Source organism: Narcine bancroftii, chromosome 13, assembly GCF_036971445.1.
Source record: "Narcine bancroftii isolate sNarBan1 chromosome 13, sNarBan1.hap1, whole genome shotgun sequence".
Taxonomy (NCBI): domain Eukaryota; kingdom Metazoa; phylum Chordata; class Chondrichthyes; order Torpediniformes; family Narcinidae; genus Narcine; species Narcine bancroftii.
The window spans coordinates 17,899,253-17,921,082 of record NC_091481.1 but is presented as its reverse complement, the minus strand read 5'-3'; the positions used below and the strand labels follow the sequence as shown (position 1 = coordinate 17,921,082).

Sequence of the window (21,830 nt, the reverse complement as noted above, 5' to 3'; positions counted from 1 at the left end):
GTTTCATAGTTTTATGGAAAATTCCTTTAATTACTACTTCATTCTAAAAAATGTTATTGATATAGGTTCACAAATAATGTAGCTAAGACACCAGAAAATCTGACAAAAGCAGCGAGTATAAAAACACCAGCAGGAAGGAAAGGAACAGCGTGTGCTTATAGCGCGTGCAGATGAAACCACGTGATTCGATGCGTCATTGTAATTGGGTAATAATGACAGCTCTGACTGGAGCGCATTAGAAGGTTCAGAAAGTAAATTAGCAGAGAGTTTTAGCCTTGCAGGTCTATTGATACATGTGAGCTGGGCTTCCGAAAACTAACTACAAAGATATTTTTATTAAAGAAATAATAAACTCCTGCTGAAACACTGCACAAAATTTTATAAACGGTCAATTTGGTGTCACCCTTTCTGATGGAGTCACCTGGTCTGCATCCTCAGCAACCCTCCCCCCCCCCCACCCTAGTGCTCCGCACAGAATTGATGAAGGATCTTCATGAGAAAAGATGATGTTAGAAAGAAAAGTCAATGTTGATGTGTTACGTTCCAAACATTCACTCATGTCTGCAACCCCTATTGGGGGCCATTGAGCTTTCTGTTGACATTCTAAAGGTTTAGGGGTTGACTTAGCCCTTCACCAGCCACCTGCTGTTTATTTACAGCAACTTTTGTTCATTTTTATTGCTAGTTTGCTTAATGCATATTGACCTACTGTCAGCCATCTGCCAGTGCGCAATATAATGGCCATAAAGCGGCTTACAAGAATGACTGGGCCTTCAATTTCTCCTTTGCTACCCTGAGAAAATATAATGGTCCTGCTCAGTCTTCCTAATTATTGTGCAGAGAGGGCCATTATAGTTGGGTTTGTAAAAGGGATTACCAAGCATTTTCAGAAGAAAAATTCCAGTGGAGAAATTTATTCACTTGGATTCAATAACTTAGCACCAAAACAACAGATTCAGAATGTAATAAGTCAGCTTCTGAATTGAAATCCTTCAAACCATGAACGGTCCCCTTGCATGGAACTGTGTCACAATTATGCTTTTTAACACAGCTGCTGCGTTCCAGGAAATTATTCCCAATTTCCTGGAATGCATGCTGTATAAAAAAGCTCAGAACGGGAATGAGGCTGCCATTTCCATTCTGACATTTTACCTTCTAGACCCCTTGCAAATTTCCCAGAACATCTGCAGTCTAAAATGAACAAAAGGCATTCCGCGAACAACGGGCTAATGAATAGGATGTATCGATGACACGCGATGATGTGTAAGGTGCACTTCTACACTCACGTAAAGAAAATGAGATTTGGAGTTATGGTTGTTCGTGTGTGAATGTCCAAGATGTTGGACATTCTTCAGACCGGTAAAATTACGCAAAGTATATTTAAGGAACATAAATGATAACAGGTCCCCAGCAGGAATCATCGAGATCAAAGTGGGATCTTAACATTTTCAAAGACTGGCGGAGTGAAAAAAAAATTAGGTTTGCAGATGACAAGGCTTGGAGTGGAGTAGAATTTCAAACAAGTACGTATCTAAAAAACAGATAAAAGAGGACATAGACAGATGAGTGGCAGATAATAAATATGGAAAACCACAAGGTAGTGAGAATAGGAAAGGAAAATAAGCAGTAAGTATATAAATCCAGTGTCTCATATCTTCGGGATACAATATAGGAGCAGAATCTCAAAGGCATGGTGGATAGTGCACTAACACATTGTCAGCATAGCGATTAATGCAGTGCTGTTACAGCACGCGTGATCAGGACCGTGGATGGATTCCCGCACTGTCTGTAAGGAGTTTGTACGTTCTCCCCGTATCTGCATGGGTTTTCCTTGGGGCTTCGGTTTCCTCCCACCGTTTTAAATGTACCAGGGGTGTAGGTCAATTGGGTGTAACTGGGGCTCGTGGGCTAAAAAGGCCTGTTACATGCTGTATATCTAAATTTAAAAACTTTACAACAGTCCATTTTTAGTAATAGTTGATAGCATTAGGTAATGAAGATTTTGCTTCTTGAACACTTTGGGTGTATTTTATGGATTTTAGGCCTCTGATCATGAAAATCACCTTAGATTTTTCCTATCGTGTACCATTTTTTAGATATCACTATTTTTGTGATTTCCTGTTATATTTTAAGTCTTCTTCAAACATATAAAACCATGGAGTACAGCATGTCATTAAAAATTCATTTACTGCATTCGCACTTGGACTTCTTCCCTGCTAATCTTGGTGTGGTCAGTGACGAACACGGTGAAAAGTTCCACCAGAACATTACAACCATGGGAAAGCGGTATCAGGGCGACTGGAATCCATTGATGCTGGCCGACTATTGGACATTTTGTTGGACACTGACACAAGAGGCATCAGATGCCTAGTACAAATGAAAATCAGCGGCAAAACATTTTAAAGTCAGTGGAACTAATGCAGTGTGTCAGCAACATTTTGTTATTAAACATTCTAAATTCAATAAAAGGTCATTTAATGTTTCTCCAAATTGGGGTCTATAGGACCCTGGACGGCCTCGTATGAAACATGCTGAAATCTTGCTGCCACGCTTAGATTAGAAGGATACCTCAGGACTGATGACAATGTAGAGAAATAAACTACAATAAATCTTAGCAAAATACTTTGGAGCTCTAAGGGAGTTAGGGTTTGTTTCTTCTCAAGAGAAGGAGAGCTACAACTTAATTAATTCCGAATCTTTGTGGACACTTGAACACCCTTGCCTCAAACTTTAACAGTAATACTGACTCACAGTTAGAAGAGAAAAATTATATATTATTCAGATTGAGTGACTTTCGACAGATGATTGTGATGGCGTGGAATTAATTTCCTGAGCTGCACTGAGGAAGTATAATGGCATTTGAAAGATGTGTGAGAATCTGCGGGGAACATTTGTTATGAGAATTGCTCTTTGTCATGCTCTAATTTCCAATGTAAGAATGTTATAGAGCATTAGATTTGGGAAGAGCCTGGCTGTCCTGAACAACAATTAGCTTTGTTTCACACAGAAGCTGTTACCTCATTCCCTTCGTAAGAATAAAATCATAATTTCAAACATTGGGATTATTGCTGATGTTTAAAAAACTGATCTTAAATGATTTAATCCACCTGAAAAAATTGAAAACAACACGTCACAGAGATGAATTGCAAAATTATCGTTCTTCATGAGAGAAGCGTTGTGAGTTATGGGTCTAAACCATTAAAGAAAGGAAAGTTAATGCAACTGATCTAATTAGATCTCTAACATTAGCATTACGTGGAGTAAGATAACAATGTTACAGTAGCCAACTGCTTTTATATAGCATTGAAAATCACTTGTAAAGTATATAAATTTCATGCAAATGTTAAAATGTCATTACAGCTGAGGTGAACTTGATAGATATTCTAAATTTTTGTCATGGGCTGCAAATATAATTGTTTCAATTTTTCAAAGCGAGAAATGACAGCTGTTGAGTAATTCCTAATATTAAGACCAAGAACAGTTTGATTAAATTTTCAAGCCATAATCTTGTCTGCCAAATATAGCTTTAACCATCCTGGTGGCAATTCTATATATAAGTATGCAGAGATGCCATTAGAGTCTTTAAATAATTAAACCTACCATAGGCTGATAAAATTTTGTCTAATTTTTGAGAAGTTTTTGAAGAATGGTGTCGATTAAAGCTTGTGGTTACTTAAATGAGATTCTGTCTTTCACTGGATATTAATCACCATTACAAGTAAAATACCCTGAACAAAAAACAGTCTAATTACATTGTATCTGTCCTCATGGAAGAAGACACAAGGATAGCACTCACAAAAGTAGAGAGCTACAAGTTTATAGACAAGGAGCTCGAAGAAAATTGTATTGGTTTAAATCAAGTAGCAACAAGATGAATGGGACGTAGAGCTGACAAATATTCAAGACACAATGATCTGTATGCTGAGGAGAACATGGATGCCCTGGTTGTCATCTTCCAAAATTTCAGAGGTTCCAAGTGGTTCCCACATTTTGAAAGAGAGCAAATGTAACCCCACCAATTAAGAGACAAAGAGAAATAAAACTGTGTACGATAGACGTGTGTCAGTCCAATATCAATAGGAAAATACTGAAATTTATTATTTCACACAATGTATTTAGCCACTTGAACAACAGTAACAGGACTTGACAAAGACAGAATAACTTACAAAACAAAATATCATGTCTGACAGGTCATTGTAATTAGTTTTGTTTAGTTTATTATAGCACATTTAAAACAACTCACATTGACCAAAGTACTGTCCAGATCATACATTATATCTTAACTTAAGCAGCTGTTTAAAGTGTAGTTTAAAACAGGTACCCGAGGTTCAGAATTTTACATTCAACATAGTAACAATCAACAATCACCTCAAAAGGCTTGTGATTACAAATACAACTTCAGCCTTTTGAAAGAGTTAAAGGAAGGGGCTGATTTGATGGAGGGAGGAATAATGTTCTACAGTTCGGGGGCTGCAGAAGCGAAGGTGTAATCTCCCGAGTTTGTGACTTGAGCCAGAACCATTAAGTGCCCTAAGTTGGCCGATCTGAGAGGGTCTTGGAATAGGGCGGTAGGAGATCAGTGATGAAGGAGGGGACTAGTCAATTAATGGCTTTGTAAACAAACTGGAGAAATTTAAAATCAATTCTGAGCTGTACAGGCAGTCAGTGCAGGGAGGCCAGAATAGGGGTGATATGGTCCCTCTTCTTGACTCCTGTCAGGAGCCTTGCTGCAGAATTCTGCACCAGTTGCAGACAAGATAATGACGACTGACTAATTCCTGGATATAGAGTTAGAGTAGTCCAAGCAAGATAAAATGAGGGCGTGGATAACTTTCTCGAGGTCTTTCAGTGACAGGAATGATTTGATTTTGGCAATAGTGCGGAGCAGAAAAAAGCCAGCTTTTACTACTGCATTGACTTGTTTGTCAAATTTGAAGGTGGAATCAAATATCACACCAAGGGAAGTTGTATCAAGCAGAAAGTGTGGACCGTTTGATATGGTATCCAGGGACTTTTAATAAGGTGCCAAATAAAAGATTATTAAACAAAACAAGGGCACATGGTATTGGGGTTAAAATGATACATGGATTGAGGATTACTTTATTCAAAATGGAGAGTAGAAATAATTGGGTAGTTTTTAGTTTGGAAGACTGTTCAACAGAAATTGGTGCTGGAACTAAAACTATTCGCAGTCAATATGAATGATTTTGATAGATTTCCAAGTGTAATATAACCATGATTGTTAGAAAGCTAAGTGTTAGTTTGGGCAGTGATTCAGGCTCTGAGAGGTTTTAGGACAGTGGTTCTCAACTTTTTTCTTTCCACTCACATCCCACTTTAAGTAATCCCTATGCCATCAGGTGCTCTGTAATTAGTAAGGGATTGCTTAAGGTGGGAAGGGAAGGTCGAGAATCACTGCTCTAGACCCAATTGTTATTTTGCTTGAGAAAAATTGTCATTGGTCCATTTCCTTTGGAGTTATGAAACCGTGCACATAACGAGTTAATTAGGTACGATTAAAACAGTGGTTTTCAAACTTTTTCTTTCTACCCACATACCACCTTAAGCAATCCCTTACTAATCACAGAGCACCTGTGGGATAGGGAATACTTAAAGTAGTATGTGAGTGGAAAGGAAAAGGTTGAAAATCACTGATTTAAGAGAATCTAGACAGGTTAAGAGAATGAGTTAATGCATAGGAAGGGTCGAAAACTAAACGGGAGAACGGATGTCATTCAGTTCAGCAGAATATTTTTTAAATAATGGGAGGTTGAAATGGTGTTGGCGTTCAGATCTGGGCATCTCTGTGTATGAATACAGAAAGTTAAAATGTAACCAACAATCAATTAGTAGTTTTTATTACAAGAGGATTTGAGAGTAAAAGTAGAATTGTATGGAGCTTGAGTGAAACTGCGTCTGGAGACTGTGCACCAGCCCTAGTTTCCTGGACACAATATTCTGAAAGAGAGAGTGCAGCATATGTTGAACAAATTAATTCCTGGGATGGTAGTGGGATTGTATAAGGAGAGGATTGTCCTATCCTCAATTTGGAATAATGAGAGGTAATTTAATTGAAACATACAGAATTCTTCAGGGGGTTGGCAGGATGAACGTAAAGCTGATATTTCATAAGGGATTGGCCATTCAGGATGTAAAGTAGAAGAGATTCCTTCATTCAGAGGATGATGGAATCCATCATTCCAGCTGGCTTTGTTGGCACAGATGTTGAGGATATTATGGAGAGAGATCAATACATTTTTTAGATATTAACAGAATTAAGCTCCATGGCATTATTAAAGATATTAAAGATCGGTCATGATTTTATTGGCTGAGTAGGTGCAAAAGACTGAATGGTCCACTCTCTCACTCCTTGGTCTGTATCAATGGTGCTGAGACGGTTTGAGGTTCCTAGAGATAAACATCTCCAGTGATTTATCCTGGTTCACCCACCAGGACATTCACTGGAATGGCTGAGAAAGTACAGTGAGATCTCTACTCCCTCAGAGGCCTGAGGGAATTTGGCATGCCCAAATTCTGACTTCAGATTTCAGATTAGAGTACATACACAGCATCACATACAACATTGTTATTCTTTTTCCTGCAGGAAAAGTAGAATTGCCACTTATTGACGGTGCAAAGAAAGGATTCAAAATACCCATGTAAACAAATAAAGAAATGTAAACAAACTGACTGATCAATTTAGAGAGGAAATAAAACAGTAAGGTTCGAAAGTAAGAGTTCATAACTAATTCCTTGATTGAGTTTATTGTTGAGGAGTCTGATGGTGGAGGGGGAGTGGCTGTTCCTGAACCTGGAGGTGCGAGTCTTGTGGTGCCAATAGCTCTTTCCGATAGCGAGAACAGAGCACGTGCCGGGTGGGGTGGATCCTCGATGATTATTGCTGCCCTCCGACAGCAGCGTTCCCTGTAGACGTTCTCGAGAGTGGGGCAAAACACTTTGTCTGTGCTGTCCTCGACTGCGTCCACCACCATTGGCAGGGCTTTATGCACAATGGTATTGACTTCCTCATACTGGACTGTGAAGCAATTGGTCAGCACACTTTCCTACATACATCTGTAGAAATTTGCCAGGGTTTCCAATGACATACCTCCTCTGCAGCTGCACCATTGAAAGTATCCTATCAGGGGTCATTACTGTGTGGTAGAGGAACTGCTCCTCCCAAGACCAGAAGGAACTGCAGCAGGCCATCACATAAACCCATAAAACTCTCCCCTCCATTTACTCCATCTATAACTCCCACTACCTTGGAAAAGCAGCCAAAATTCCATCATGGACACTTCAAACCCCAATTAGGAAGAAGATGCATGAGGAAGAAATCAGGCACCACCAGATTCAAGGAAAATTGCTTTCCTGCTACTATCGGACTCCTGACTGAGTTTTTAAATAGTCTAATCTTGGTACATGCGACTGTGTATCTGAACTTGTTTCCTTTTCTTATGTTCTTGTGTTTCCATGCACCATTTAATCAAACATGAATTTTATCTCATCCATTTCATCTTTTGAAAAAGGCTCTGAATACAGTAATTGAGTAAAACTCTGTCTCTCTCACACACAGCATATAAAAATGGACGTGTCCTCAGAATTATTTTTGTCCTTTGCCAAGTTCAATAAGGGATGCTAAATCAACCACTCAAAATGGAAAAGTGGCCTCCTTCTGTACTCCATTGAACAATGATACTGATCAAATCTATACACTCTCCCGTATAAAAGAAAACATTTTAATTCACTCTGATCTATTTATTTTGACCTTCATTATTACTTAGGAGTCAGCACAGGGATGCAACGAGCAGAGCTTCTGTCCTATAGTGTCAAAACACAGGACCAGACACTGTAAGGCAAGGAAGGCGTTGCCTTTGTGGAGTTTGCATGTGACCACATGCGTTTTCTGCTTGCTCTGGTTCCTCCCCCCCCACATCCCAAAGGCGTGTGGGTTGATAAGTTATTTAGGAATTGTAAATAGTGCCCACTATGTAGGTGAATAGTAGAATCTAGAAGGGGAAGGAGAAGGAATGCGCAGAGTAAAAAGTGGGAATAATGTAGGATTAGTGTTAATGTGTGGTTGATGGGTGGTTAGTGTGGACTGGTTGGGCTGCAGAATCTGTTGTACTAATTGATTAAGATTAATGAATTCATAATTAAAATAAATTTAATACACTTGTCATTTTAAATTCTGATAACATTTTTATTTTAAAGATCAGTGGTGTGGTTTCTATTAGTAAGAGAGCTGGGTTTCTGCTTAAACCAGGGGTTCCCAACCTGGGGTACATGTACCCCCCAGTGGTACATTTGCACTTTTCAGGGGGGACATTGGGTCTGAGAGAATAGCCACTACAGTCAGATTGCACAATGTCGTTTTTTTTATCCTTAATTTTTAGAGGTACATGGGAACCTATAAAAATGCCCAAGGGGTACAGAGGAACAAAAAGGTTGGAAACCCCTGGCTTAAACAAAATAATACTGCCAGGTTCAATGCAAAATTGACTTGCTTATTATTTTGAAGAGGCCACAAAGTTTGAGTGGAATAATATTATTGACACAAAATAAAATGATCTCCTGCTAATCTAGAAGAAATCCAGGAATGACCCACTGTGACAATGGACCCAGCTGGGCCATACTTAATTTCATGGGCAACATTTTGAAAAAATTAAAAACATAATAATAAACATAACATTAGTGTCCTTTCTTTTCTGACAACAATTCTTTGCCAGGAAATTTGTCATGCTTTGTGTAATTTTAATTGACAGGAAATAGTCATTAAGTTTTGTCTATGGGAAAACAAGGTGGCAGTGTGCCCATGAGTGATTACTGTCTTTTTTTATATGTATATTAACGGCTTAAACAAGCTTAACTAATACATTGAAATAAGAAGGATAACTTTGGGTTGATTTCTGAAAGGGTCAAATCTCACTTTGCAGTATTTTTCCCTTGAAAAAGTTGAGGCCGTGTGCCATTGAGGATAATAATTTGCTGCTAACATCATCAACAATGTGAATTTATTACACTTGGACTTCCCTTTAAATATATTTAAGATAGAAAATATTTCTGATTAATGTTTGCATTGTGGAAGACTATCGGGAAAATGAGCAGACAAAAGTTCACAACAAATTAATCTTTCTACAAACATTGACCTGATGGTTTTAAATGGGATCACTCAAGTAGCAGATGGAAGAATGCCATAAAAATCTGCTACGCATTTACTCATCTGTAACAACAATAGTAATTTTTTGGTTATGGTATCTGTTGCAAGATAATCTTTTCTCCTGGTCATGATTGATATGAATGTTACAGAGCAGAATGTGCCATGAACAGATAGCTGTCACCTGGACTCTTTCTGGGCAAAAACTTGAGCAAATGGCCGTTTTAGAGTTATAAACTGCTGTAACTCCAAATTGGCAACAGCTCCTTCTCTAACCGTTTAATCATAAGATTGCAAGAAAAAGGAACAGAGGCAGGCCATTCATCGAGTCTGCTCCGCAAATCCAGCCTGAGCTGAACTTTTTTCACATCTAGTTCCACGTTTTGGCCTTTTCCCCATAATCCCTTGATTAATTAGGTACCTATCAATCTCCCTCTTCAACTCCCCCCCAACGATCTGGCCTCTCCAGCTGCATGTGGCAATTCCACAAATCCATGACCCCTCTGGCTCTGTTTTAAACGGATACCCTTATAATTCTAAGACTGTGCCCTCTTGTCCAAGATTCACCCACCAAGGGAAAAATCTTACTCACATCTGCCCTGTCCAATCCTTTCATTCTTCTATACTCTAGTGAATAGAGCCCAAGAGCCATTAAGCGTGCCTCACATGTTAGTCCTTGCATTCCTGGAATCCTCCTTTTTAAGGGGCCCAAAACTGCACGCAGTACTCCAAATGAGGTCTCACCAGTGCCCCATCAGGCCTTATCAATGTCTCTTTACTCTTATACACTCTTCCTCCTGAAACCAATGCCAAGATAGCATTCACTTTCTTTACTGCTCATCCATCCTGGTGTTTAACATTTAGGTTATCCTGTCTGAGGACCCCCAAGGCACTTTGCACTTTGAACTTTCTCCCCATCCAAATAATAATCTGCCTGTTTATTTCCTCTTTCAAAATGTACAACGGTACATTTCTCAATAATGTATCTCATCTTTCCTTGCTTTCACTATTGTGGTTACCGGTAATGAAATGCTTAACATATTTGTAAGTGTAGAGGTAAGGGTCTTTCTGGTTTAGGTTGATGTTGATTAATACATCAAATAAATTTACACGTTAACTCATTAACCAAACTATTAATATATAATAATTGGTTAAATATTGGTTAATGCTTATGCTGGGACATTTGTGAATAACGAAGGACTGTAAAGGGGGCCGTGAATGTGTGTTGTCTGGCAATGACAGCAATCTGAAATTCCATTAGCCCTGACCAAGGACAGCGAGAGGCTCTGGAAAGTGTGTTGCTGATCTTGGCTGATAACTTCCAACAGTCTTGTTTCTCTCTGGAGTGATGTGATTTACAAGAATTAGGGTAATCAAATACCTGAGGGGAAGGAAACATGTCGGTGTGATTGGTCCACAATATAGTGCATCATGGAGATGGACATTGCATAGCTTAATGCTGATGGGATAATGCTTGCTGCCTAGGAAGTGACTGTTTTACGATTAGTTAATGTCAGATAGCATTGGAGAATTTAAACCCATGTTTTTGCATGTTCAGAGAGCTCTTTGATCCCCTACGGGGGTGATGGACCTCTCATCAAGCTTGTGTGTAATAAAGGAGTTCCAGGGAAACTGATGTGTCTTCCTTTCCTCATCGTACCTTTGCTGAAGAATAGAGCACTCCCCTGGAACTGGGCGAAGGGTGTTGTAAAGCGACCATCCACATACAACAATATTCATGAGGTGTATGCCATAGGCTTCTGATGGCCACGATCCATGGCATGGCTAACCACTGCCCAATATAAGCATCATAAGTATGTATCAATTCATGGCAGGCACCATCGTACACAACAAAACCTTGCTCCAGAGACTTTATTTGCAGAGCTTGAGAATCATTTGTCTTCCTAGTCAACGCAGTAACAGGAGGTGAAGTATTGGATAGCACCAAAAAAAGGACTGGAACTCAGTATCATTTTGGGTTTAATGGCTCTGATAATCATTTCATCTTTCTCTAGCCAGATGCAACCTTTTTTTCATCTGCTCTAATTAACTCTAATTAATTTCCTTCAGTACGAAGACACGTTTGTTTTTTTTTGCCCGTTGCATAACATTGTCGCAATATTCTCAGGACCTTGTCAGAATAAAGGGTAAAATCTCAATGTACTTCTAATTAATGGGATGTTCCTGAACTACATACATAGGCATTCCTATGATGAAGCAGTCTGCAGCGGAGTCAATGCTTTGATTATCAATTTTTACCTTGAATTTGAAATTGCTGTGTTGATATATCACCTCCTGTGGTGTATATGGCATTTAAATTTCCATTCTCACCTTAGCCATTTTCCTCAATATAATGCAAACCTCTTCTGTGATTTATGTTTGTAGTCACTTCCTGTTCATTGGGTCACTGCTGGACTACCACTATTTATGACTTGCTCTACTCTGTTTTGCCCTCTATCATAATAATGGTTATATACATTGTACAATATACATATGCACTGAAATTCTTACTTTCTGCATCCAAAAGGGTACTTTGTAAAAGAAATGACAACAGTATCCATTAAATTAAAAAGAGACTATAAGTACAAAATATAGATAGATCATAGACATTTAGCATTAACAGTGGAAGAGAAACAAATGGTGTTACAATAGTAGAGACAGGCTTCTTTGTTGTGTTGGAGTAGTTTATGGTAAGTAAGGGAAGGTTCAAGCGCCTAATGCACAATGAAAAGAAAATGTTCTTTAACCTCAGGACGCTGGTTCTTCAGGTTCCTCTACCTTCTTCGCAAAGGTAGCAGTGAGAAGTTGTAACAAGGGTGATGGAGGTCCTTTATGATGTTGGCTGCCTTCTTGAGGCAGTGTCTGAGAGGTGGTTGCCTTCAATGGACTGGAGTTCTGGAGGTTGGATCCTGTGATGAACTGGGCTACATTTTCTATTTTCTGCCACCTTCCGTCTTCTCACAACATCGAGCACACGAAGTCCAGATGCTCTTGTTTACTACAATTAAAATGCCTTAATTATACTGACTGATGTCCTTGTGCTGAATGAGTGCCACAGTAATGGTCGCCAGTTGCCCCACCACACATGCCTCTGTCACCACTCCCTCTGGCCCTCAACTCATCAAAAGAATTCGCAGCCGTGTTCCTGCTGTTCACATTACCATTCCATGCTTGGTGAAATTCCGTGGAGAGGACATTTCTAGAGATGTCATCTTTCATGTCTGTTGGATTTAATGTGTTTCTTAAATTAGGATTCGTGCTGTAATTTTTTTTGGGGACGTTGTTGATTCATCTTTGTAGGCTTCAATCATGTCTGTGCAAACTCCAGCACAGATCAGTTGTCCACAGAGGAGAGGGTCAAATAGCCCAGAAAATGGTCCTTTGGTACATCAGACTCATTCCAATCCTCATACCCGTTTCTAACACGCCCATTCTATTCTCCCCACATTCCCTTCGGCACCACTTCTCCACGGTCCCGATTTATAATTGGCCCGTAACCCAATCAAACAAGAGCATCCGAAGAAGCCCACACAGGAGAGAGCACGCAAACTCCGCACAGAGAGCACTGGAAATCGGGATTGAACCCCACCTCGCCCAATTTCAGCGCCACTGGTTTATTAAGGTGGGGGGGGGGGGGGGGAAGGATTCCTTGCCCGGACTGCTTCTCGAACTTCATGCACACGTTTTTCAGCAGGAGTTAGTCACATAATGAAATCATTAAAGCAGCAATAATTCTTCTCTGTGGTTTTTTTTTAAAATGCACATATTTGCTGAAAGTTCGCCCTCGAAATGTATTGAATTCCGCAATTGCTCGTCTCGAAGTGGAATGAGCCCCACGATCAAAAGAGTGAATTCCTGCCCCATGGCTGGGCTCGTCCATTCCCCCGTTACAAGGTAGCGCAAGGCTCGACACGCTCCCCAGAACGTGCTTGGCTGTGCACTCGGCATCCCCACCCAATGCTTGCAAATGAAGCATTTGTTCGTTGCTATAATATAGATAGAAAGAGATAAACAAAACGTGATTGTCCAAGGAGAAAGCGGCGCAGCGACGATGAACCCGCCTCACTGACTGCTTGCAAAGCGTCACTTGGAGACGCAGCAGCTCCCTTGAACAGCGCCGATATAAACCAGGGCTTGGCTGCGATGATCCTGTGACAGCGATCAGCCGCTGGCCGGCCGGCCGATCCACACACACAAACACACACACACAGCAGACGGAGCGAGCCTGCCTGCTCTTCCTTGTATGGGCACGAGTGCGGGACCCGGAGCGAGGGGGCTCGCCGCAGCCCAGACGCCGGAGGTCACCCTCCCAGGACGAAGCTCGACCCAGAAACTCGAAAGCAACACCAAAGCTGCTTGGAGACCGAGCCGGTGGCTGACGGCGCCCCTTCAGATCAGCTGCTAGTTTGGGATTTGGTCCTTGCTGGGTCTCTCTCTCTCCCAATTCTCGCCGCCCCGAGGTTAAGTTGGGACAGACTGATTTTGTTGGGGGGGGGGGGGGGGAATTTACCTTTGCTCGCACTTTGTGAGCTCCATTTGGAAGATGGCTGCATCTAGGAGCTCAGTGTGTCTAACAGCAGTCATCCAGTTGTGCCTGATGCTCTCTTGCACATCCCAGGAAAGCTTTCCTCCGGCGAACGAGTAAGTAACAGCGAGCCCAGCCGGTTGCCTGTCCTTGCCTCTGCGTCCGGTGCCCGCTGCCTCTTGCTCCTGCAGGTTTGGGGATGGAGCCTGACTGGAGTGTGTTTCAGTGATTGCAGGGAAAGCCTTCTATGGCATCCGTTTGTCCTCTGGCCGGCCGGCCCGTGCTCTGGAGCGGGGCGCGGGGCCGCCCCCCGGGCCGGGGGCCCGGCGCATGTGCGCGCGCACACACTCGCCCGCGCGAGCGCGGCCGCCCAGCCAGCGTTGAAGGAGGCTGCAAACCGGTCTTGAACCGAAATCAAGGCCGGGCAGGATTCAGACCGTTTTGTGGAGGGAAAGGCTTTGATGGCCAGAATGTAAAGTAGCATTATGCTGGAAGAAACTTGTTGAGGACGGGCACAGAGGGAGCTGGGGGGAATTGGGCTTGTTGCCGTCAGCTTGCATTGATGGACACCTGTGTCTGTGAAGAAATGTCGAACACGCTTTCCCTCTGTTTATAAGCAGGTCAATTATCCCTCTGCGCTGAATTTGCATTGTGGCATCACCTGTGAGCACTCACTTTCCACGTAGTCCATCAGAAAGGGATAGATAGGCTGCTTAGTTAGCTTTTGTCCAAGAATTGAGCAGAGCACTTTCTTTTTTGGAAGGTCCAGAGTTGTGCGATTGTAAGGATCAAAAGGAATGTTTTTATTTAAAAAAATATTGGCAGAATAACATTTTATATTTATGATCCTGGACCATTATTTCCTCCCAAACAAAAAGAACTTTGGAATATCAGTTAACCTTTCTGAAACCAGAAGCAGTGGAGCACACTTGCGCTTGGATGGCAGGGCCATGCTGGTTTCCTAATATAACCCTAGGCATACTATAATCCAGAGCATGACATTATTTTCACTTCAGTGGAAGACCCAGCAGGGTCCTCCTTTCTTTAAACAGAGCAAACTCTATGCTGCAAAGCCGTGTCGAGATGTTCTTTGCAGGTATGTGCGGTTTTTAGCATTATCGCTCAATTGGGAATAAAATTGAGTAAAGATTTTGAGTTCTTGTAAAGTACAGATTTTCTTCTGAATTACATTATGTTGCCCTGTTTAAAAAGCTGGGCCTAATAATTTTTGACTCCAGATTTGGAGCAATAATTAAAACCTCTTTTGGGGTTACTGCAGGCAAAATCTCCTGATGTAAAGATTTATTATCACAATGTTGGATTGAAGCCAGTTACCTTGATGTTGCTGTTTTGTGCAGGAGGTTTTTAAATCGACGAAGCAGTACAACCTGGCAGTTTCTGCTTTTGATTCACAGGAAGGAGGCTCTGGCAAATTTTTGCCTTTTGGTCTATTTCTAGCAGCAGTATAAAAATACTCATTTTCCTTTCCCGCTGCTCTGCATGGAAGATTTGATGATGGCCTTTTCCAAGTATTCTCATTCAAAAAAATTAGTCCATTTTTCTCAGCTTCCTCTGTTGGTCCACGGGGATGGATGGTGACCGACCGGTTGGTTCTTCCGTCTCTGGTTCTAGGAGGATCTCAGTAAGCCACTAGGAGGAGTGTGAGAGCAATACTTCTTGTCTAACTTAGCCTGTGGGTGGTTTAAAAAAAATCTTGTATGCAGCTCAAAGTTGCCTGCTATTCCTCTTGACTATTGAAATATGTGCTATGGGAAGGCCAAAGAATAAATGCCACACAAGTTCTGAGTCTCTAGTAATGAAACTGAAAGAATCTTCCCCAGCTATTTGTGGTGGCGTTGCATCATTCATTCAGGTGCCTTGCCATTTAGCGTGGGTGATAATGTCTCTCCATCCATCATATCTCTGACCCTCTAAATTGTAGTTTTTGTCTCCCCCTGTTCTCCTTTGGTTGACAATGATACACTTTATTGTCATTCGGCTGGTAGACCAGCTAATGAAACACATCAACTGGAATCTAAAATAGTTACATCCATTATGTTCAAAACTATAATCAATTAAAGCCACAATATTCTAAAATAAATTGTTAAAAATGACTGATTATAAAATACAAGTGCAGCACTGTGAATTGGTGTTTAACATTATCACTGCTTCATTTAAAAAAAGAGGCTATTTGTTGCACGAGTGCAGGCTCCCATCGCCACTTCCCGATGGTAGGAGAGTAAATATTTCCTGGTTGGAGTGTGCTGTTTCTTTGATAATATTTCTCGCCCTGCCCAAACATCGTTCCTGTAGATAGATTCGATGGTCGACAATTGCATTCCAACAATCTGTTGGGTAGTTTTCACTATCCTCTGGAGTACCTTACAATCTTGCACAGGCTCCATCTTTGAGCTGAGACTGTAGTTGATGATGAGTTCATGATTGTACATGGGGGGGGTGGGGGGGGGAATACTGAAGTGGTTTCCCATCGCCTTCTTCAGTTGCAGTGTCCATGCTGAACAGGTAACCCTGACCATTGATCAGCAGATTCATCTGCCCAGTGTTTTTAGTTATACAACCATAAATTCCAATTTGTGGAATCTGCTTGTAAAAACCATCCACCATCTGCAATCCATGGCTTCATGTGACCCTGATTGGGAGGCTGAACAGGTCCTGCACCTTGCCCAAGAGCGACCTGCAGGCTATCGGATGGAAGGTGTACCTTATACCTGCTGAATGGATGATGACGTTCAAATGTGAGGTTATCCATTTTGGGGGCAATAATAGGAAAGCTGAGTATTATTTAAATGGAGACAAGCTAGGGAGTGGGGAGGAGCAAATGGATCTGGGAGTAATTGTTCACCGGTCACTGAAGACTAGCATGCAGGTTCAGAAAGCTGTGAAGAAGGCTAATAGCATGTTGGTTTTCATAAAGAGGGGATTGGAGTATAGGAACAGAGACGCCCTTCTGCAGTTGCACAGGGCCCTGGTGAGACCCTACCTGGAGTATTGCGTCCAGTTCTGGTCTCCAATTTTGAGGAAGGACATACTAGCTATAGAGGGTGTGCAGCACAGATTTACAAGGTTAGTTCCAGGGATGGCGGGGTTGACATATGCTGAAAGGCTAGAAAAACTGGACTTGTATCCGATGGAGTTTAGAAGGATGAGGGGGGACATGATTGAGGTATACAAAATCATCAGGGGGATAGACAGGGTGAAGTCGGATTACTTGTTCCCAATGATGGGGGAGTCGAGGACTAGAGGGCATAGTTTAAGAATACAGGGTAGGTCCTTTAGGACGGAGATGAGAAAACATTTTTTTACCCAGAGAAGTGTGAATCTGTGGAATGCTCTGCCACAGGGGGTGGTAGAGGCAGATTCGCTGATTATGTTCAAAAGAGAGTTAGATAAGACTCTAGTGGGCAAAGGAGTTAAGGGTTATGGGGATAAGGCTGGAAAGGGGTACTGATGGTAGTGATCAGCCATGATCTGTAAAATGGCGGTGCTGGCTCGACGGGCCCAAGGGCCTACTCCTGCTCCTATTGTCTATTGTCCTTTTGCCGAGCGATTGCGCAGCACCGACATGACAATTGCAGCAGATCAGGATGCTGTGATGCTGTGGTCAGGATGCTGTGAAGTTCAAGAAACTGAGCAGAGCACACGGCTGGCCAACTGGGACTGAATTTGGCATGGAATCCTTGAGCTGGCACAGGATTTGGACTTGGAGATTCAAGGCATTTAATGATTCTTTGAAATGGTGGGTCTTGGCTCTGAGAACAGGAGGCTTCGAATTTGATAGTGGCTCCAGATGGGATTGGGATCAAGTAAATAAAATATAAATTATTTCAGGTTGAAGGGGTGATCGTAAAAACAAATTTCTTTTCACACCATTGACTTTTTTCATTGAAGTCTTGGGGGTTACCTTCAATATTGGCATAGGAGACTGAGGGATGTACATGGAGACATACAAAGTCATGAGGAACCGAAATAAGATGGTCACAGTCTTTTCACTGGAGTAGGGGCGTTAAAGGCATTGATTTAAGATAAGAGGGGAGAGATTTAAAAGGAACCCGAGGAGCAACTTTTTCAAATGGAGGCTGGTGCATTTATGGAACAAACCTAAGCTCAAGTTTAAATTCAAGTTTATTGTCATCTGATTGTACATATATAACTCGCCAAAACAATTTATTGCTGAACCATAGAGCGTGCTCACACAGTACACCCTACACACAAATGACATATTTACCTAGCAATCCTAAATAAACAAATAGATCTCTCGTTCTCGCTCTCTCTCTGTCTCATCACCTATGGGAAGATGTTGTTTCCCACCTGGTAGTCCTGTTTTTTTAATGTCTCAAAGACACTGCAGGCTGGATGATAGGGTCCTCAATGATTCTCTGAGCCCTCTTTAAGCACCTCTCCCAGTAGATGTCATTGATAGAGGGAAGGGAGTCCCCTGCGATCTCAGCAGTTTTACTCACCCTCCGTATGTGCTGTTGGGCACCAGGATGATGCCTTGAAACCTGCAGGGACAATGATATATTGAGGTTAGGACCTCAGTCAGCTGGTCCACACAGTCCTCAGCATTTGACCAGGTATTTCATTGGGATAGAATGCTAGGACAATCAAGGAGGATGAGTGTTCTGAGCATAGTATGTCCAGGGGGGGGGGGATAACCTTCAAGTGGTGCCCCCCCTTTCAAGTGGTGGCACCCTGGGCACTAGCTATGCCTGCCATACCCTAGATATGCCCCTGCTGACAAAAATGCAATGTCCTGAGCTCTGAGGGGTGCACGGACCTCTGTGTATGGGAGATTCGCCCTGGCTGTGTAGTGTTTGGTCCCCGTGACATCCTCTCTGCACTTGTATGTAGCTGGTAACTGATATCCATTGATGAGGATGTGGTCATTGTATGTGGGCTGCCTCCCTGAATTTCCTCCAGTTTGTGGTTCAAAAGCAGTGCTGCAGCTCTGGGGTGGAATCCCCTGGTCGTAGTTGCCAGAGAAAATGATGGAAGTGAGTATAATTACACCATTTAAAAGACATCTGGACAGGTACATGGGCAGGAAAGGTTTCAGTAGATATTGTAAAAACACAGAAATGCTGGAGAAACTCAACAGGTCTTACAGCATCTATTGGAGGTCAAGTCATGTTACAGACGTTGTAGGCCTGAGCCCTTATTCAAAGTAAGGACTTGTGGACTTTATTTGCTTTGCTGCCAACTTCCACCATGACCTCAAATTCCACATCTTTACCTCCCATGCAGATTTGTGTGCTTCAGTCTTGGGTAGATGTCAGACTAACTCAGGTTGGCAACGTGGTTGGCATGTACACGTTGGCTGGAAGGACCTGTATCCCTGCTGTCCCACCCACAAGCTGTGGTTCAATTACCTCAGCGTTTGACGTTATTTGGCGACCATTTCTGCATGAAACCTTTCACTTGGTGGTTGTAAGCTAGTCACAGATTACCAGGACTTTTAGCCTTTGTAGGTATGGGGCTATTTTTCATTGTGCAGCAGTGTATTTTTAAATGTTTGCTTGTGCCATGTGCTCAGATATTTATTTTGGGAAGAGATTGCCTGTCTTGTCTGTGTTGCCTAAATAAAGAAGTGGAGAAGTGATCAGCTGTCCCAGCAATCAGTGGCATTGTCCAGGACATTAGCATTAACTCTTTAAATGCTATAACAACTGCATATCCTAGCTCATTTTGCTTGGCTGTCACCTTGTGGAACTTCCTTCTGTGAGTTTGGAGGGTTTGAATTCAGTCCCATGATAGAAATGTGCATTGAGAAATGTAGGTAAAGGCATGAACTGCAGATGGTGGAATCTTGAATGAAGAAGCTGGATCTATAAAGTAGATTAGTAAAGTGTCCTGACCTGAACTGTTAACTGACCATTTATCTCCATGGATGGTGTCTGACCTGCTGAGTCCCTTTCTGCTTCTCTTTGTTCCCTGAAGATGTGTTGCACAGATGAAAGTGTTGAGTAAAGCACAAAAGTCTGCAGACACTGTGATTGAAGTAAAAACTCAATGCTGGAGAAACTCTCCAACTGGATGGCATTCACATTGACTTCTCGAGTTGCTGCTGGCTCTCTAGTTTTCCCTCCCTTCCCATTCCCTCTGTCTTCATTCCTCCAGGTCTCCACTCTCTTCCCTCTCCATTCACTGAGTCATCCCTCCACCCCCTGTTTGCAGGTGTGCCGTCTCTCCTTTATCCACCTATGACTTCCTGCCTGTGGGACTGTGCTCCTCCTCCTGCCCCACCCCCCCCCACCATTTTCTTTGGGTGCCTGCCTACATTTTGTCATACCATGATGAAGAGCTCAACCCCAAAATTTGGTGATGCATCTTTTATCTTTGCTATATAAAGTACACTGTTTGACCTGCTGAGTTTCTCCAACGTCGTGTTTTTTCAGATGGAAATATTATTCTTTGGATGAGATGCTAAACTCAAGATGACTTCCATGGGTGTGAAAAATCCACAGGATTATTTTGGAAAAGATCATGAAAATTATCTTTGGTGATTTGAGCAATATTAAGTCAATGTTACGAAAAGAGAATTTACTGTATGAAAATTGGGTGGATTTCTAACATTGTAATAATGACTTATTTAAAAACCTGTCACCTGATGAAAGGCCCAACCCCGAAACATTGGTTAACCTTTACTTCTTGTGGATGATGAATGATTTCTTTTCCAGCTCGCTTGCGTATTGCACTCGACCCCAGCATCTGCAGACTTTCTATTTAATTCCCTGAATTGAAAAAGTGCATTTTTGGTGTTGAAGGATTTTATCAGTAGGAGGTCTTATTTAAATGCAATTTTCCTATTTTGCATTTTAACTCAGTTAAACCTGGGAAGATAATGCACATATTTTTTTTGGGCCCCATTTTTTAAAAGCACCAATCAAAATTTGCAGTCCATGTTCCAGATTTTACTTCAATGCAAAATGTTTGGCTATCTATGAATCAGAGATAGGGATGGTGACAGGGATTGGATGGTGTGGTTAGTGCACCACTGTTACAGTACCAGCAATCGGAACTACGTTGTCTGTAAGGAAGTTGTACGTTCTCCCCGTTTCTGTGTGGGTTTTCCCTGAGGGCTCCGGTTTCCTCCCAACTTTCAAAATGTACCAGGGGTGTAGGTCAATTGGGTGTAACTGGGCAGCATGGGGTCGTGGGCTGAAATGGCCTATTACCGTGCTGTATGTCTAAATTTAAATATAAAAAAATTAAAATTTGTGGGTTGGAAGGTAGAGAAAGATAGCTAAATTAAAAATAAAAAATACTCTGCGATCATTATGTAAGAATGTTCTCAATTCGTGCAGAACACTTCCCGTGAGGAGGAAAGTTGATTCAAATTTGTGGAGAGAGGGCAAATTATACGAAACCAAAAGACTAAGATGTGTTTATTACAGAACTGGAAGCATGGTCAAAATAATTTAGTTTCGTTAACTTTGATAATAACTTGTTTCAAAATTTTTGTCATGTTAGGGAAGCATTGCTTAAGATCTATCTTGTTTGAGATTGTGTCGCATGATAATAAATGTCTCATTTACAAAGTTCAAAGTTCAGATTTATTGTCAGAGTATGTACATGACAGCACATACAACCCTGAGATTCTTTTTCCTGTGAGTGAGACAGAATTTCTACTTATCAGCAGTGCAAGAACAAAAATGGTACTCCAGTAAAGATGCATATGCAAAAGAGAAAATATAAACAAGAAGGCAATGTAAACAAATGGGGCAATACACATAAATATTCAACAATAAATTATGAGCAAAGTAAGTGAGTCTCCGATTGAGTTTGTTGTTTTGCACTTTGATGGTGGAGGGGTGGCAACTGTTCCTGAACCTGGTGGTATGTGTCTTGTGGCACATAAACCTCTTTCCTGATGGCAGCACTGAGAACAGAGCATGTTCTGGGTGGTGTGGATCCTGCTGTTGTCAGAATTGGCTTCAGATCCAATTGCACTTGGATCAGAAACATTAATTGTAAATCTCTGCAAGATGTAAAATGTGCCATGTAAAAATTCTGTGATTCCTGTCCTCTATTGTGTCTGGCTTTTTATCAGATCCCATGCCTGTGACTTGGGATCGAATCGATGTCATCAGTAAGTAGTTAGTATGTTCTCCCCATCTGCGCTGGGTT

At 41.7% G+C, this 21,830-nt stretch overlaps 1 protein-coding gene and 1 long non-coding RNA gene across 11 annotated transcripts in view; one reads left to right on the top strand and one right to left on the bottom strand.

Annotated features, from left to right (window-relative positions):
* Positions 1-13,981, bottom strand: part of LOC138748149 (uncharacterized) — a 43,763-nt gene extending 29,782 nt beyond the window's left edge. The window contains exon 1 of the long non-coding RNA XR_011347832.1: positions 13,668-13,981. This is a non-coding gene — a long non-coding RNA (uncharacterized lncRNA). The remainder of the gene's footprint in view (positions 1-13,667) is intronic.
* The window catches only part of LOC138748142 (voltage-dependent calcium channel subunit alpha-2/delta-1), a 506,771-nt gene continuing 498,217 nt past the window's right edge, over positions 13,277-21,830 (top strand). For 4 of the 10 annotated variants that reach the window (XM_069907870.1, XM_069907869.1, XM_069907867.1 and 1 more), the window contains exon 1: positions 13,277-13,798. In XM_069907870.1, the coding sequence (XP_069763971.1) occupies positions 13,701-13,798 (98 nt within the window). In that variant the 5' untranslated portion in view covers positions 13,277-13,700. The remainder of the gene's footprint in view (positions 13,799-21,830) is intronic. The other 6 variants (XM_069907873.1, XM_069907871.1, XM_069907865.1 and 3 more) reach the window with 3 other exon arrangements.